Below are 19130 nucleotides of genomic sequence, written 5' to 3' on the forward strand. Positions count from 1 at the left end.
ATGCGTTATTATCACGTTGACTTTGAAAGCCCTACTTAATACAATACTCTTACGTCCATATGTACATTGAAAGAGTTATTGATTGCTGAATTCAGTCCTCCTCTGGCCAGGAAGTGAATCCATACCACCATATGATATTTACATAATTAGATTCCTCTGTTTCAGGCAAAGGTCTCAGACAGCTTATCTTATGGTGGTTATAGCTTGTCAGTTAGAGGATACGTCATTCTGAACACGTCACGTACGTCTGAATGTCACGAGGAAGCGATGAGCCATCACACAGTATCGTTTTATTACATCAGTTAACAAGGCGACAACTCCTTCTTCCTCGTTTGAACAGATCAGAAAATATTCATCTTTTTCTTTTTCAGCAACTTGTAGTTTGTACAAATGGCACACGCACACACACACACACACACACACACACACACACACACACGCACACACGCACACACGCACGCACACACACGATTGTTTCTGAATATCATCACAAATGATCGAGTTGACAAGTGAAATATACAACGAACGGCGAAATTAACCTTCTGAGGTGATAATATGTCTAAATTAAAAATGTACAGTGCATCATTGACATGGTCATAATGTGAACAATATTAATAATAAAAACATTGTTTTGATTGGCAGCTAGATTCAAGTTTTGCCCGTGAAGTGGACTCAACTGTGAGTGTACTGAAGAGAGAGAGAGAGAGAGAGGCGAACAGGAAGCCAGACAGAAAGACGAGGAAAAAAGAGAAACATCACATGCCAACATTTGAGTCTGAGTCCACTTCAGTGTGTGAGAAACAAGAGGCGACGTTTCCTCCTGAATGAGTCTGCTTCGCTTCTGTTACCTCGTAAACATTGGCACTTTCATTGGTGTTCCTGTTGGCACTAACTGGAAGACAAACTTGTTTCTCTGAGGAACCAAAAATCCTTTTGAAATGAATTCCTGTCGTTGACTTTTCTGCAGTAGATACACAATGAAAGCACATGCACCACTCTGCACAATGTAAAGGAACATTTAAAGACCCATCTTCAGCATTCTGCAAGTAAAACTAAGCTTTACTTTGTTCTCCAGAGGATTTTCTGTTACGTCTATCACTCAAAAACAAGAAAGGGAGGGAAATGAACTCTGACGTTTGCATGAATCCAGCTGACATTGACATCTGTAGACATATGTTGGCGTAAGTAGAGCAGGTTCCTGTTGTCGGTTACAGCATGTTTGAATAAAGATTTCCTGTGGTTACGAGGTTAAAAGCCACCGTGTTTATGGAGCAACAGCAAAAAAAAAGGAGCTTTATGTCATCGCTTGTTTCTATCTCAAACTAAACAAAAACATCAGACAGAAACTATTTGTCACTATATTTGTTAATATAACTTAAAATGTACTTTAGCTCAAAAAGCAAACATGAATGTTTCCTTCCCTGTGACTAATTCAGTGCTAATGTGGCAAATATAAAAACATATTTCTTTGTTTTACACCCAAACGGTTCAGTGCTAAATAACTGTTATTTCAGTCTGCATCAGTATCAGTAACATTTGCAATTGCCATCTTGAGCTGTTTAATAATGTGATTGATTGCAAGTTGTAACAGAAATCCTTTCCTCTTATTGCTCTCCTCCATTTCCACATGACAGGAACACAACATCAGTTCTACAGCTTTTACTGGCAGAGCTGCTCCAGAAGGAGAAGAAAAGTCTCATTGGTTGAGTTCGACAACTCTTTGGTGGACAATATTCTAGATAAGAAACATATGTCATCTTTTGCAAAAAGTAAGAGAAGGAGTTTGCTTATAGTTAGCACAGCATGCTGACCTTCTAAAATCACGAATGCAAGAAGAAAATGATGTGATATTTCTTTTTTAAATCAGTCATTCCTTGCAGGTTAATGTTTTTGTTTGGCTCAACCCGTCGAGTTTTGATTTCAATCAATGAGACAATTTCTGAACCAAAACAGCAGCTCTGACGCAGAGAAATATTTCTATGAAGAATACAATTTACAAATCTTCTTAGATAATAAAGAAAAGGAAGGAAAATTTCAGGGTTGACGTGGTGACATTATAATGTTCTTGACTCTTCCTCCAACATGGTGACGAATGACAAACAAGCTGCTGTTATCAGGGTCAACATGGGACTTAAAACAGGAGGGTGGTGGTGAACAAGGTGGCACATGTGTGATGGAAACACTCCACCAGTATACATCAACAGGAGCTGGAGGAGACAACTTCTGAAACACAACTGTCGCTCCGTTTTCCGATCCAGGTTACGTCTACTCACCGGCTCAGGTTTAGATAAGCAGGGAGAGTGCAAAGAGTCAGAAGGTCAGTCAGTGTCTGACGAGTACACATGTAGTCAGTCCAGAGTATTGAGAAACCTGCCGTTGGTCCGTTCTGCCCTGCCGGCGTTCAAACCTGCAGTTCTTCAGGCAAACGTTGATGAATCACAGAGCTGAACTCGCACAGTTACTCCATGACGTTTCTGTTGTAGTCATATGACAGCCGTCGCTTAGCGGCAGCGTTCTGAGCGTGCTGATTGGCTGAGGGGAGGCCGGGGGAATGACGGCGGTTGGCTGTCCAGGGAGCAGGTCTGCTTTCCTAGAAAGATCAGAACACAACGATGCAGATGTGATATTAGACGACTGCACATCTGCTGAAATCAGCAACACAACTCAGCGGTTTACTCCATAAGTGATGAGTTTGTACAAGTATAATAATTTATTACCATTGTGGTTGGTATTTGGTTATTTTGGTATTGGTCCTCTAGTTCCATGTGATTGTAAATGGAAGATGTTTGTGTTTTGGTCTGTTGATTGAACAAAACTAACTATTTAAAGACGTCACCTTGGGTTTTGGGACACTAGGACGGGCATTCTTCATATAGTCGTGGAATCTTATGAGTTAATAAAACCTTACAACCATATCTGATGTTGTATGAACTCCCTTTGGACAACGTTTTACAGACAGTGGTGCTCTGATAACAAAAAACAAGTGCAATGGTTATTCCTAAACTGGATTTTGTATTATACAGTATATCTGTTGTCCCTTGTCTGTTTTTGACAAGCTTTATTTTCCAATTTTTTGTAACATTATAATGGCATGCTATCTTGGCCAGGTCTCCTTTGAAAAAGAGATTTTAATTTCAAAGGAATTCCTGGTTAAGTAAAAGGTTAAATAAATAAATAAATAATAAACTACAATAAATTAAATTCAAAATACATTTACGAGTAGAACATTTATTTAATAGACAAAATCTATAACTTTTTTTGTATTTATGGTGCAACATTTCATCACAAGTAAATCACAATTACATTAAAGATTAATATCTTGGTATAATTTCACAAATAAAACCCTTTACATTTAGACTGTCGAGCTCTAGCGGCCTCTGTTGTAAAACATTTGTACAATATTTCTATGTATTTATTATAAAGTAGACAAAATCCAATCCAGTAGGTTCCAAATAAGAAAAAAATCAGCTGATGAATGTTTAGCTAACATGTAGTTCCTGAATGACTCAACATTAATAAATAAAACAATACAAATGTAGTGGGGTATTTCCTACTCTGCTCCCCTGCAGAGGAGACAGTGGAGCAGGGAGTTAAACCACACATCAGGTGCTCTGTAGTTTCCTCACATGGTTCGGTTCAACTGTGAGACCAGCCGGCCTGCTCTGCTCATTTATCAGCGACTGTGAAGTGCAACAAGTGTTTTGCATATAACAGCGGTCACTTCATTTGAATGGAGCTGCAGTGTTCATCAGTCAAACAGCACTATCAGGTAATTTTACACTCCGTCACGGCTGCTCTGACAAATTCAATTCAACAACCTTGGGAGCTTAACAAATGGAAACCGTACACTAAGTGCTCTGTGCTAATTCCTCTGCGTGAAATTAAGTGCATATGAGTGTGTGTAGACACAGAGATCATTTACTGTAACATTCGATTTGTTAAGTGTTTTCTAACAGAGAGCTGGACACTGAAACGCGTCAGCAGGATGTGAATCAAGTGACTTTGTTTTCTAGAGAACTGCTGCAGTCCCATGTTTGTCAGTGTGAACGACACCAGTCTTTACTCACAGTGGACGGCTGCTCCAGGTGTAAAGTCCTCAGCAGCAGGTCACGAGACACGCCGTTCGCTCGCTTGTATCTCTGGCAAATCATTTTGTTCAAGTCATGGAAGCTGTCCAACAGCCTGCAGGGTCAGACAGGAACAACACACAGGAAGCGATGAATCAGTGGATGCTGGTTTTCTCACAAAGTGACAGGTGTGTGGATGGAAGGGTGAACGACAGTCTGGGGACTACATTTTATATACAAACTCTGACATGAAATTTGAGAATCAGATAACCACCCACAGTACATCATGTTAGGGATGTTCCTGGAGAATTTATGTGTCACTTGTAAATTCTGTCTGTGAACTGTTTATTAATGATGATACTGAATAATGGCATTTGGTGCTCCAAAGAACAATTATCAGTATTTCAAAAACCCACATTTGTTCAACTGTAATGTGCATCAATGTCAAACTCTGCCCTCTGATAATCAGTCATAAACACAATGTCCTGTCTCCAGACATGCAGTCTGCCTCCACCTTGTAGTTCACCTCATTAACCACTTGGTGGCCACACTTTGTTACGTTTTATAAAACATAGTATTTGATCCTAACATAACTCCACACAACCACCTTGATTCCATCATACATTTTTACAACAAAACATCAAATGAGATCTTTGTTTAAAAGTCAACTCTTTCCATAAACGCCTGGTTCTCCACTGCACAACTCTGGCTTAGATGAAACACACAAACACATAGAAACAAACAGTGCTGATGCACACGCATAATTGTTCAATACTTGCAATGAGAAATAATTAATTTGGTGTAACACTGGCACATGTGTCATATTGATGATACACATTATTATCATGTACCATTGAACAACTGCTCTTGTATGAATAATGCTCCACACAAAATTGATTATCCCATCCCCTTACACTACACAGGAATCAGTTTGGCAGTTGGGAGTTGGGAGTACTTGCTATTTTGTTTCTTATCTTCTTTTATCCCATGGTGTTGTATGTATACTCCCCCAATCTGAAAGGTAAAATTACTGTTTTTGTCAATGGAGTCTGGTGGCTTTGAAGAGAGCAAAATAGCGTCTTCAGTTCCCCGTCGGAAAGGGCTGTCTCACAGTGAGGTAAAGCGGCTGTGGACAGGAGCAGCAGACAAAAAACAAACAGAAAACCAGAACACCTAAAAAAAAGTGTACGCTATATTTAGAATATTTTCATTACTTTACACTGACAATGATACTAACAGTATGACCTTTCTGATGAGGAAATTAAACCGTCATATCGCTCTCTTTAAAGCCACCAGACTCCTTTGACAAAACAGTAATTTTATCTCACAGAACACAGGAGTTGTTGGTCTACCGCTGCATCGATCGGTAAGTTTGTTTGTGTTATTGTGTGACTTTCAGATCTGAACTAACGTGGCGTCCACAGCAGTACATCGCTTAGCTTCCATGCCGGTACTCCTGTCTGTTTCTCCAAACTGGGAGCAGGCTGACCGCCATCTAAGTTACTGTGTATCAGTGTCATTATGCAGAAACATATGTCCGGTCATGTGGGGAAAACGTTTTTAGATGTTCTTGGGAAAACAGCATTTTGACGCTAAAACATACAGTACGTACTTCGACCAAAATTTGAATGTTGGGATTTGAATACATAAGGAACACCACTGGGAAGCTACAGAATGATATAAAAAAAAACAGAAAAACATAATAGATCCGAACTTTAAACTTCTCAGCTGTGGCACACTTGCAGGTTAACTTTCTGTGCAGTTGCTGTGTTCATGTCCTGTCAGATTTGCAGTAAATATGAGCTTCTGACAGGAAAGAATCCTCCGTGTCATTTTCCTAAAGCTGATTACAATCACGTCATGTCAGATTTCTCTGATTTATCCTATTACAAATCAGAGGAATTTGTCAACACAGTAAACACCGCAGCAGATCAACTGATATAGAGTACATCAAAATGATTCGGTTATATTAAGGGACATACAGTCGGGCTGAGTCGAGATGGTTTACCTACCCGTGGTCCTGGCTGGCTCCGCCCCTGAGGAGCTGGGTCAGTGTGGGAACAGTGTCGAGGTCACAGGGGTCACATGAGGACGAAGCAGGCAGCGAGGGGAAGGCTTCAGCAATGACAGCCGCCTACAGGAGAGACAAAGAGTTACTACAACATCAGAGAGACCATCACATATGAAGTGGATTTCTTAAAAGGCCTCTTCATGGCACTATAAGCATATGAAACAACTCATTAAAGCAGATTTCTTCCAACACTGCAGCTTTCGGCAGAGCTCATTTTTCATCTGCATCTTTTCACTGCGTTTAATGTCCACTGGGAGACTCTTCCTGCAGTGCCGGCTTCTTCTTTTTTGCCATTTTTAAAGAAAAAAGCACTGAGAGCTTAGACGGGTCTAATGCGAGTCTCAAAAAAATAACTCATTTTAAGTTTAAAAACTTCAAAGTCACCCAACCCCCAGGGCTACGCCAGGATGAACTGTGTTTCTATGGTAATGGTGCAGGAAATTGAAAAGAGGTACAGCATGGCTCATAATTACTTCTGGACAAGGACGTTATAGTTTAGGGTTTATTTGTTTTAAATATACAATATTTTTTTCTCATATTTTGGATCCAGTTATTTTTTTAAACATTCAGATCAAGGTGTTGATTAACATGTTTAAGAGTCTACAGTCATGCCAGCAGCTAATTAGCACGAAATACTATGGACTGTATATAAGAAGTGGACGTAGTTAACATGACGTCACCCATTGGTTTGTGGACTGTTGTTTTGAAGCCTCGGGTTTGGCATTTTGGTCGTCGCCATCTTGTTTTTTTGCAACCAGAAGTGACATGATAGGGTGGAGCTAAGTACAACCGAACGCTGAATAACATTTCTAGGCGACCAAAAAGGTTAGAATTAACTTTCATGAATTGAAAACACTCTGTGAAAGAGCTAAAGTAGTAAGATGGAAACACGAATAACTCCCAGACCGGACAACGCCGTGGTAGCGACCTGTCAATCACAAGGTAGCCCCGCCCTAAAGCATCCCCTGCTTTATGGTCTATTTGACTCTAAATGGGACCATAATTTACTAAATGAACATCATGCTGTATTGAAGAAGACTTGAAACTAGCGATTGAGACCATAAACTCATGTTTACAATGTTTACTGAGGTAATAAATCAAGAGAGAAGTAGGCTCATTTTCTCATAGACTTCTATACAATCAGACTTCTTTTAGCAACCAGAGGAGTCGCCCCCTGCTGGCTGTTAGAGAGAATGCAGGTTTAAGGCACTTCAGCATTGGCTTCACTTTCACTGCTAAATACAAAGTAGAGCTGAGGCTGATGGACATTTTGATCAAAACCACAAATGTCAAAGAAGTGGCTTCAGATTAAATGATGCACCAAAGTCTGAATAAATAATTCTTAACTGAAATAATTCATGAGCAGTTTATTTTAGACACATCGAGGTTAACATACAGCATAGCTATCCTTTGGGGTACAACTGCCCTGATAAATGTGGCCTGGATTTATAAACGGAAACAAATATTCCGTATACTGCGTGTTTATCGTTGTGATTGATTTACTTTGGTAGCCTCAGATGCTTTAGCCAGCAGCCAGAATGTGTCAACACATTTCAGCCTCAGCTGGAAGCAACATCAGTAACTGAAATACGTCTTAGTGGAGGCCTAAAAACAGCTGTTGTTTGCAGGTCATATTTTCTGTGTGGACGAAGTCACATTAAATGCAGTGGAATGGCACTATTACTGTGTCTGAGATGCACCTGTTTTTATTAACGCAATCTTACTTTGGAGCACTTTTCACTTTGACGAGGTTCAGGAGCAATCTGCTTGCAGCATTAGCTGCCCTGAGGATCTGCAGTTACCACGGGCACTCTTCGATTTTCTGTCTATCTGACTCTCAATATCAATAATTGCAAACTATTTGTTCTGACTCCAAATTTAGAAAGTGCAGTCAAGACTCAAACTGAGCTTGAGGGGAGAAGCATTTTATGAACACAAGGTCAGCTAGAGGCCAAAATGTTCTGCAATTTGCTACCAAAAAAAGGTCAATATCTGTATTTTAAAATTATTATGTTTGAACCAAAGGTTGGCCAAATCTGGGCAAGTGATACTGTAGGATTTAGACATTAAGGTTACTTTAATAGAGGTATTGGTGATGTTGAGGGTGAGTTTTGGCCATACAGGGTCTGGAAATAAGGTCTGTGGTTAACACAGGCTGTGAAGAGATTCTAACGTTTTGTTCTACGATATAAAATACATCAATTAATATCCCATTTGTGAATTTTGAAGCTTTTATGTGTCTTAAAAAAAGTGGTTTCTAACAAGGGGCTAAATCACAGATTTGTTTTCTACCATATGATCAACAGGGGACTCGATAACTACACAAATAACTCTTGAACTCAACATCACAGGTCGAGGATACCGCGGTCGTAACCAGCCAGTAATTTCCAATAGCAGCTTGACTACAATGACATAATGAATGCTGATGATTCAAATGAGCTAATCATAGAGAGAGTTTGTCAGTGAATTCTCAGAGAAATGGATGCAAGTGAAACAGAAAGAAGATCTGAGCACAGAAGCACAACTATACCAGATTCTGATTGGCCGAGAGGCCGTCTCTGCTCTCCTCCACGGCGCTGGTCGGCCACCACTGTCCCACCGCGTCCCGACATCCATCTGACGACGAATCCTGAGGAAAGGCTGTCCAGCTGTCGTCCGATTGGTGGGACGAGCTGTCCGTCCAGCCTGGTGTCCAGTGGGTCGACTCCCCGGTGATGGCGTGGTTTCCAAGTGCTGTTTTCAGACACAAACACACACACGGTCAATATTACAGAGTACGGTCTCAGTTGTAGACGTCCCTGTAGTGTTGTGGTGTGTTTCCAGCCGGCTTTGCCCTCATTCAGATGACCTGGATGGACGACCAATTAAACCCACATTGAAGGGGTTAGCTAGAAACACAGATGGCTAACAACTGGCATCTATTATCATAACTGTGTCCATGCAGTCAAAGATTAGATTAATTATTAGGATGACCTCATAAAGGGTCAGTTTAACCAAATGACATGACATTAGTCAGGTAGTTTTAGTGTCATTCACAGAGATTTTGGGATATCTGCCTCTCATATTTCTACTACTATCCCAGCAGTATCCCAGTTACAACAGTCCATTCACTATAAAACTTTATTACACGGCTGTGTTGAATATTCGATTCTGATTGGTCAATGACGGCGTTCTGCGGTCTATAATTTCTGTATAACAGACCGTTGCTATGTATAACAGACCATTGCTATGTATAACAGACCGTTGCTATGTATAACAGACCGTTGCTAGGTATAATAGACCGTTGCTACGTATAGCAGACCGTTGCTATGTATAGCAGACCGTTGCTATGTATAACAGACCGTTGCTATGTATAACAGACCGTTGCTAGGTATAACAGACCGTTGCTATGTATAGCAGACCGTTGCTATGTATAGCAGACCGTTGCTATGTATAGCAGACCGTTGCTATGTATAACAGACCGTTGCTATGGGTGCAGTTCTGATGTCAGACTCTGGTGTAACGTTTTTGTGTCAAAATATTGATTTCTTAAGTAAGTAGCCGGGTAATAAGCGGGATAATGTACAGCTAGCGGGTCATTGTTGTGAAAGAAACCCCTTCAGGGATTCGCGTCGGGGTGCAGCATCGCCCTGTCGGGGATCCTTTCACAACAATGACCAGCTCGCTGTACATTATCCCTTACGTAACAACACACTTTGATAAACCTTTTAGAAGAATATAATTACATTTTGCACAAGCCTGAGAAGAATACTGTAGTATGAACGTCTCCACCAATACTCCAGTAGTGCTGTGTAGTTTCAGTCGGATGTTATTTTACACCTGAGAGAACGGCTCCACACAAGAACACATTTGGTATCAGAAGGATAAACGTGGGATTACAGCATCCCTCAAACCTGGGCTTTCTTTTTCAGCAGCGGTGCATGACGAGGTGCCTTAATTATTACATTAATCACCTTGTTGCGAGGAAACAAGTGAGTGAGTATTTGTGTCTCATTGTGTCGTCTGTTGCTGAAACGTAACCTGCTGTATCAGGAGACTCCCTGCGAGGGTCGGCCTTCATGCCTTCTTACCTTTTATTGCTCAGACGTTGCATAGTGTAATAATGTATTTATCTATCAGACACTTCAGTCTCTCTTTCACCCGTCGCTCCATAACCTAAGGCTAACAGGAGCCCACAGGCCCAGGCCCTGATTACCACTCCTTCACTCCTCCCTCTCTTAACCCAACTCTGAATGATTAATATGTAGCGAGAAACAGAGATTGGTTAGGAATTCAGGTCAGGACAGACTGGAGTGCCGTTTCCACTGAAGGGCCAAGTGGTGCTTACCAGGGCGAGAAACAGCTCTCCATGTTTATCACAAGATTAAAAGTGTCATCGTTCAACTCATTTTACGTTGTGTTTACGCTAAATGCAGTATCTGTGAGGGTTTCTGGACAATATCTGTCATTGTTTTGTGTTGTTAATTGATTTCCAATAATAAATATATACATACATTTGCATAAAGCAGCATATTTTTCCACTCCCATGTTGATAAGAGTATTAAATAGTTGACAAATCACCATTTAAGGTACATTTTGAACAGATAAAAAAAATGTGCGATTAATCACGATTAACTATGGACAATCATGCGATTAAATATCGACAGTTTTCTGAAAATGTTATGGTTAAATATGCAAATGAGGCATTATCTAATGCTAACTTTTGATTGATTTAGGCGAAGTCTACAGACACAAATACACAAAGTACTAAAAGAAAACACCTAAATGTGTATTTTAAATGTTTTCTTGAAACTAGTCTGAAGGAAGAACATTTTATGGAAGCAAAAATTTACAATTTTTAAACAACAGCTGAAAACTTATTTATTTAATTTAGCTTATGATTAATGTCCTACTAATTATTATTATAAATTGTATTCTTTACTAATTCTCTCATTTTTATTATTCTAAATGATCTCCATTTTTAATTTCACTTATATATTTAAGCATCTACTGTCCTCTTATTGTCTAATTTTATTGTCAATCTGACCTTGTTTGAATGTGTTGCATTTGTATTTTCTTTTGTAAAGCACTTTGAGCTACATCTCTGGTATGAAAAAAGTGCTCTATAAATAAAGCTATTATTATTAATAATAATAATAATGTTATTATTATTATTATTAATAATAATAATAATAATAATAATAATAAAATAGCCTAATGTCTCAAAATTGATCTGTGCACGATGTTTTTACCTGGGGTGTCTCGCCTTAAATTGATTTTTGATTTTTATGGTGATGTCAGGATGTTTTAAAAGTCTGACAATTGATATTCATATCGTTAATATTGTTAAGGCATGGCTGCCTCGATGCATTTTTAAATGATCATCAAAGCTGTAAAGATAAATTGGTTCACCTAATAAACAATATTTATACCTCCACCTCGATACAATGGAGATGAATGACATTTAAAACCAGACAATTTTCATTGGAACTACTGTTGAATGAAAACTAGTGATATTGACCCCCTTGACACCCGGTATTAAAATGTGTTTTGAGTGATCGGATTGCAGTCGGATAGTTCTTGACCACATGAACGTACCGGTGTAAATGCACCCAAAACGCATTGATGATGGATTTTTTATCCTATCGACCAAACCACTTCTGGAGGTGTTTAGGAACGCATTGTGACCACATTGAACACAAGTGTAAATGCACTAGTGTCTTCAATCCACATACAACAACTACGTGGGTGGGAATATGCAACGCCAGGGCTGTCCCGAGTACCAGTTTTTGGGCTCCGGACCTTCGGTAGTAATCAACAGCAAATATTGAAAGCTTCGTCTTCACTGTACCGTCGTGACCAGGGAGGAAATCATCGCCACTGCTATGTCTGTGCTCAGCGTCTCCTCTCCTCATCCCTCTGTGTGTGCGAGGGTAGTTGTAACTCAAAGTCACGTTTGCGGGCCCTCTTAGGCTGATGTGTCCACGCATTACACACCGCCTCTCCGACAGTACCCGGTTGCAAGCCTGTGCATAATGCAGCCTCCGGAGGCTTCCTCTCAGCCCTATCAGACCTGGCGATCGGATCACAATCAGATCTCAATGTGGACACTGGAGACACATATTAATACCAGGTGTAAATGTAATCAGGTTAAATCATATCTAGATACAATCTGGATAGCAGACACAATTTAATGCAAGGTGTAAAGGGGGTCATTGTGTTCTGTGGATCATCCAGAGTGATGGGAATATCTCCAAACCTGAGCAAATGAAACCAAAACAATCTGCATGGCCACTAAAGATGCAAAAATACATATTTGGGTGAACCCTTTAAGAGTAAAGGAGTACAAACTTTAAAAAACACTGAAATGGTCCTTTAACCCATGACACTTCACACATGGGACTTTCTGTAAATGTACACTACACTTTCTGCTGATAACTCTCCAGCAAAACATGTTTTTAAGTGGATAAACTGAGAAGAAATAAATAATGAGTAAGCCCCGGATTAGCCTCGTTTGGCCCTGCAGTGGAAACTGGGTTTAGGTGATTAGCCAAAGGGATCGTAATGAGGGAACATAAGGGCTGATTAACACAGAAAAACAAAAAACACAAAGACTCAAAGATGCCACACACACAGCCGCATGTGTGTCGTGAGTTTGTGTTGACTATTATTTAAGAGCCAATTCATAATGTCAGATTATTATTTTAGTCATTCAGTTGGTATTCTTGCTCAGAGTTCTGTGGATGACATCATTATTTATTAGTACATTTATTATTTAGTATTTTTGCTCTAAAAAGGAGCATCCCAGTGTGTCTGTGAGTTTTATCTCCTTCACAACAAATCTATTTTTAGATTTTCTTTTAACGATATCCTCAATGTTAAAACATGTGACTCTGCTGGTTAATTCAATGATCATATAGGTTTATCTTATCAGCTTTATCTATCTCAACTTCATAGTCTGAGAAACCACGTTTTGATTGTCATTTTGCCAACGGCGGATGGGTCTAAATACTCCAATACCCATGAGCCTCGGCTGCTGTTTTGCTACAGTATGGAGAAGAAGCTAGTCAGAGCTGCAGCGACGCTTCGGCACCATAGTTGCTGAATTAATCCAAAAAACTGACCCGGAATCTAAACAGTGAATTTATGTAAACTACAGATTGTGTTTCAGCTTTCTCAACACTCAAATCTTTAGCTTTCAACGGCATTAGCGGCGCATGTAACAGAATTGTAAGCTATAGCTGAAATGCACCTTGGGAGTCGTAGTTGACTTCTCTCCTCAAGTGTTTATGTCCGCAGACTTGAAGCTCAAATTTTTTTATCAACAAAGCAAATATTTTCTAATTTAGTTGTACATCTTTTATATCATGATTTCACCGGAGAGTAACATTGTCAATGGGAAAATGGGACATACATCAGGAACCTAAAGCTACCCTCTCTTAGTCCATTAGTCAACGAATTGGTTGTTTTGGTTTTAGTTGATTATACAGATATGTCGATTAAATCAACTAATCTATTAGTCAAAAAAATCGTACGAGTGTTAGTCGACTAAGAATTTCTTTAGTCGAGGAAAGCCCTACCGGAACCAGAGGTGTCCAAAATAGCTCCTCCAATTCTGCAGTAGGCTATTGTTTGTCAGTGTTGCATCATAATTGCATGTAAATTAGATTGATTTAAAGGTGCCAAATGCGACATTGGGCGCATTTCTATTGCCTCCGCATGGCTCTCAACTTGGCGAAGGCTTGCAGCTAACGGTGCTTGCAGCTAACGGTGCTGACGGAGCTAACGATGTTAACCTGGAGGGTGAACCGGAGGGTGGGTGCTACGCTTCAGCGATGGCGTTATCAGCTGCAACCACTGTATGAGCTAGCCAGTGGGGCACGCTCACATGCACTAAAAGGCACTCACAGCGAGGTGGGATTACAACACTCACAGAGGGAGAGAGACTTCATTCTCTGCTCAGGTAGACATTACTCCTCTATATCTTAACATAGCAAATGGTTGTTTGCTGCAGTATTAATGCTCTGGATATAGAGAACCTTTAAAAAGTCTCCTTGATTACCTCCTAATGATACTGTGACTGTTAATCATACTGTACCAACAGGAAAAATACATTCACATTTCTAACCCGCAGCATGGTTTACAGAGGGATTAACTGTGACAGAGTCCATGTGATCTGGTATGGCCCTTTAAAACAGAGTGTGTGTGTGTGTGTGTGTGTGTGTGTGTGTGTGTGTGTGTGTGTGCATTCCTGAAACGGTACAAAAGGTTACAAATGCACTAATACTCTGAGCGAGTGTGAAATGCTGTTATTTTTGTCTCTAAAATCTGTATTTTTCTGACGTCTTTAACAGACTCTGCTTTACTTCTGAAGCCTTTTAATGTCAGCTTTGTTGCCTTTAACCAAAAGATCCTCTGTCCCATGTCTGTGTCAAACAGAAAGGCAAACTCACTCTCCCTCCCAAAGGGACGAGAGAGACGCTAAAAGAGAGAGAGAGAAGGAGAGGGAGGGGAAGGCCGGCCAGAAGACAGAGAAAGAGACAGAGAATGACAAACTAACAGCCGTGAGACTCACCAACACTTTCTCTGCTCCCACAAGGCACTGAGGCAGACATGGTGTATCCCTCGCTCCAGGCTGGCTCTCCCTCCGCCTGCATGAATACTCCAAACTCATCTTCCTTCTCCTCCTCCTCTTTCCTCCCTTTCTCAGTGGCCACGGTAGAGCCCCTTTCCTCCTCGCCCTGCTCCTCCAGTTGCCTCCTCTTCCCTTCCTGGCCTCCTTTTCCGTCTCCTGCCGGCACTCCGACCCCTTCCTCCTCCTCCTCCTCCTCCTCCTTCTGCGCCTCCAGACAGGGCAGGCCGGTTGCCATGGATCCCAGGGGGGGCGAAGAGGGGGCAGGATTAGCCAGGGCGATTGCAAGAGAGGTGGAGGGATCAACATTAGTGACGTCGGTGCTGGTCTCTCCATTTGCTTCAACGTGAGTGATGCTTGTTTGTCCACAGGTGTCTCCAACCTCTTCTTTCCTTCCCCTGCATCCATCTGCAGACTCCTCTAACCTCCAGCTGTCTTTTAGTGCACAGTTTCTCATCACGTCTGTATCATTATTCTCCTGTATGTCATCCTCTGACGTCTGTCGTTCTTTGTCGTCATCAAGTTTATCATCTCCATCTTTCAGCTCGTTGCAGGTGCCGTCCCTCCTCCAAATCTCCCCAGCTCCATCCCCTACCTCAGGATTTACCCTGTCCTCTATATCCTCTTCCTGTGACTCCTCCTCTCTATTTTCCCACACCAGCTCATCTCTCCGCTCTGCTCCATTAAGCTCAGTTGTACTATAGTTTCCTGTTACGTTCCTCCTGTCTGTCTCAAAGATGGAAGGATCTGCGTGTCTGAGAGGTGAAGGTGAAGCTTCTCTCTCCTCTAGCTTGTTCTCGTTCACAGTGTTGTTCTCGTCCGTCGCACAGGTCGTTTCTTGTTGCTCAAATCTGCTTACGTCCACTTCTTCTTTACCCATGATCCCTGGGTCTGCTGCCTCTTGTTGATACCTGCTGTTCTCTTGCTCTCTCTGAACACCACAAGTATCATTGTCAGCATTGCAGGTGCTGCCCTCTACAGGAGCGGAGGGCTCAGGGGAGGCTGCAGTGCTGATGGAGGCAGGGCAGGTGGAGACAGAGATGTCCTCACACAGGTCGGATACAACACATAGTTCAGCAGGAGTCTGATTGATGCTCCCTTCCTCCTCTCCAACATCCACACTCTCCATCTCTTTCTCTGCTCCTCGATCTGCCTCCACACGATCAGAAAATGATGTAAAGTCATCCGTCACCTGTCCAGAGTGTCCGTGAATGAAATTTCCAGTATGTATTTTCATAACTTCAGAGTTTGTGTCCTCCTCTCTCTCCGAATAATCGTCCTTGCTGTTAGAGATTTCTGTCTTCGGCTCCTCGTTGCTCTCTGCCTCTTTAATCTCTTCTGGGTGAACGTGGTTCGATTCTAGGTCAGGGTTTGGTGCTGCCAGAACAGCGTTAGATGACTCTAACACACAGAGGCCTCCCTTCTCCTCCTCCTCCTCATTCCTTTGCCTCTCCTTCCTCATTCCTTTCACCTCACAGTTCAGCCTATCTGATTCACCTCTTCTTGGACTTTCACCTCCCCCGTGTTCATCCTGGCTTTCCCTCCTCTCTGCTCTCCTTCCACACCGAGTACAGGTTTTGGGAGAAGCATTATGGCAGCATCTAGGACTTCTGCATGCTCCCTGTTTGTCCTGCTGCGGGCTGGGAAACTGTTTACTGGCCAGGCCTCCTTTGTCTCGCTCTTCCTGCCTTTCTTCCAGAGAGATTTCTCCAGCAGGATCCTCCCCACTGCTACTCTGCTGCCTCTCTCTGCTCACGCTCACGTTACTGGACTTCCTCCATCTCCGGCCGGATCGCACCCTAACCCGGTTTACTCCAGTATGTGCTGGCAGAGTTGGTCCATTGTCCCTCCTCCCGGCTTGGATGTCTCTGCCTCCTCCTCCTGTCTTCCCTCTCAGCCATCCCCCAACCACGCTGGAGGCTGCACTGGTAGTCACACCAGAGCTGGGCTTAGCTGTGGAGTACAAACAGCTCCCTTTCTCAGTCCGGAGGAAGAGGCATTGAGTCTGTGTCTTCCCGCTGCCCTCTGACGTCTTCAGAGTGGCAACTGTTACCAAAGCTCCGATCCCAGCCTGCCTGGCGTCCAGCCCCAAGGGCAGCCCGTACCCCATGCGACCCCACTCCCCGCTCAGGTACACATCTGCAGGCCTGGGGCAGGAAGTGGGACCCCCGCGGCCTGCAGGAGGAGCTATGGGGGCTTGTCCTCCTCCCAGCAGACCACCGGGCTTCCGGCGGTTCTTGGAGCACAGGGCCCAGGCTCGGAGGCCCCGGATCAGCGGCAGGTCCGCCAGGCCGAGCTCCAGTCGGCTGGGGAAGGGCAGAGAGGCTCTGGAGCACTTCTGGAGCATCTCTCTGGTGGAGCCTGACACGTTCAGGCAGGGGTAGTTGTTGTTGTTATTCTGCTGCAGCATGCTGCTTGTTGTTGGCCTCATCTATGTTTTATTGGTTTGTCCTCGCTTATGCTTTATTAAAATGCAGCCTGTCAGGTCAAGTTGAATTCTCATTTGCGAGAGGGAACGCTGGCACGATCAAGAGTCTATTCTTGATTCAGAGCGCGACAGCTCAAAGGTAGAAAGATCATAGTTTGGAAAAAACACACTACGCATTATGAAATAGCTGAAATAGTCTCTTACTGATTCATTCTGACAAGGGGGAAAATATTTACTTGACACTGCAAGAGAGAGCTGACTCTCTTGCTAATCTCTTCTTTCTGACAACATCTGAGTTTTTGGACAAAAAAAGAAAAAGAAAAACAGAACGAGTTGTTTTCCTGACAGCGATCTGGAGTTATGCTTCTGTTTCCCTTTATCGCTCCTTAACTTTGAGAGTCTCCTGGCGAAGAGAAGAGACGCCCAGGTCAGACGTCCAGCTGTCGGCGCTGATGACAGAGAGGATAATGAGAAGTTTGTTTTCTTCCAGACTGATGCTCAGTGACGCCGTCTTCAGAGCTTCACCGCCCTCCCTGTCGGCCCGTCTCTCGTCACCGAGGACTGACTCAGCTGTCATAAAACAACCTGCAGGCAAGTGGGACAAAACGAGGACATTAAAGACACACGTAGTTGAATAAATGTGATGTAAAGAAACAGTAGACAGAATCATGCCAGGAGGAGATACAATTCAATCAAGAAAAGCAATCAGAGCAGATTCTAAGCAGATGTAATTAAAATGTAAATGAAAACATAAATGAAAAATGTTTAATTTCTCATTAATTCCACACAGTTTCACTGACTGGATTACAGCTATCATGTCTGTGGGGGTGTGAGTCTGTCAAAGGTCATCCATCTGAATCCAAGTGGCTTCTTTTCAAACTATACTCCTACACAATCAAAGCCAAATTCTTGTATTAAAAAAAATGTGCATTCACACCATGATGTCCATCTTAGTGCCAATTAGATTAGCTGTTGCATCAGCCATCAACCAAATGGACTAAACAAATGAAACACAGGTGGCCATAAAGCCATAAATCTCCACTCCTCATGCCCACACAGTTTAAAGGATTTACGCAAAGGGGACTCAATAAATCACCACATAAGAGGCAGAAATAGGTTTGGATGCATATATCACAATAGTGTGCTCATATGAGCAGGCTGTGTGTTACCACTATGATGAAGATGGCTCATCTTCATCATATGATCTGTGTGTTACCACTATGATGAAGGGTCCTTTAATTGCTGTCTTGTAATTGCTTCTCCCCCCCTTGTTGTCCATGTATCTGTTTTTATGCTTTTTATTTTTTCCCACTCACAATGTTGTTTGGTTACGATTACCCAGAAGTCATTATAGATATTTAAATTAATTTCCTCCTCACAAACACTAACCATACACTCACACACACACTTATCTTTTTTGATATATTTACTGTATTGTTATTGTTATTATTATATATATTTTGTCCTAATTGTTTGTTATCACTATTATATGGTCATATTATTTCTTTATATTAATCTTGTCTCTAGGTGGAGGCTTCAGATAAGCCCAGTGTTTGTTTTTTTTGCCTCTTCCTGCATTGTATATTATTCATTTATTTATTTTTTGTTATGTTCTATAGTCTTAAATTGTGCAAAACAAATAAACAAACAAAAAAGATGGCTCATCTTCATCATATGAGCTGTGTGTTACCACTATGATGAAGATGAGCCACGTCAAAGCACCTGGAAAACCAGTGTGTCCAGCCAACATGTCCTGAAAGGGATTCAGGAGGACAGGTTTGTGTCTCACCTCCTTTGATGTCTCAGTGTCTCTCCAGGTCCAGGCTGTGGATGAAGTGTCCTTTACTGAACGTCTCTGTGCTTCCTTGTTGTTTCCAGATGAAGCCTATTGGAGCCTCCTCTGGCTGTGGAGCATCCTTCACCTCATCCTCCTGTCGGCCTGCACCACTGGCT

General features: G+C 42.0%; 1 protein-coding gene across 1 annotated transcript; it reads right to left on the minus strand.

Annotated features, from left to right (window-relative positions):
• Positions 1-270: 270 nt before the first annotated feature.
• LOC141771164 (uncharacterized) lies at positions 271-17321 on the minus strand. The gene is made up of 5 exons (XM_074641147.1): positions 14693-17321; positions 8669-8871; positions 6080-6201; positions 4068-4182; positions 271-2590 (listed from the first exon to the last, which is right to left on the minus strand). Exons 1-5 carry the CDS (start codon positions 17178-17180, stop codon positions 2459-2461), a joined length of 3060 nt encoding a protein of 1019 aa, XP_074497248.1. The 5' UTR covers positions 17181-17321; the 3' UTR covers positions 271-2458.
• Positions 17322-19130: the final 1809 nt, after the last annotated feature.

Source organism: Sebastes fasciatus, chromosome 7 (genome assembly GCF_043250625.1).
Source record: "Sebastes fasciatus isolate fSebFas1 chromosome 7, fSebFas1.pri, whole genome shotgun sequence".
NCBI lineage: Eukaryota > Metazoa > Chordata > Actinopteri > Perciformes > Sebastidae > Sebastes > Sebastes fasciatus.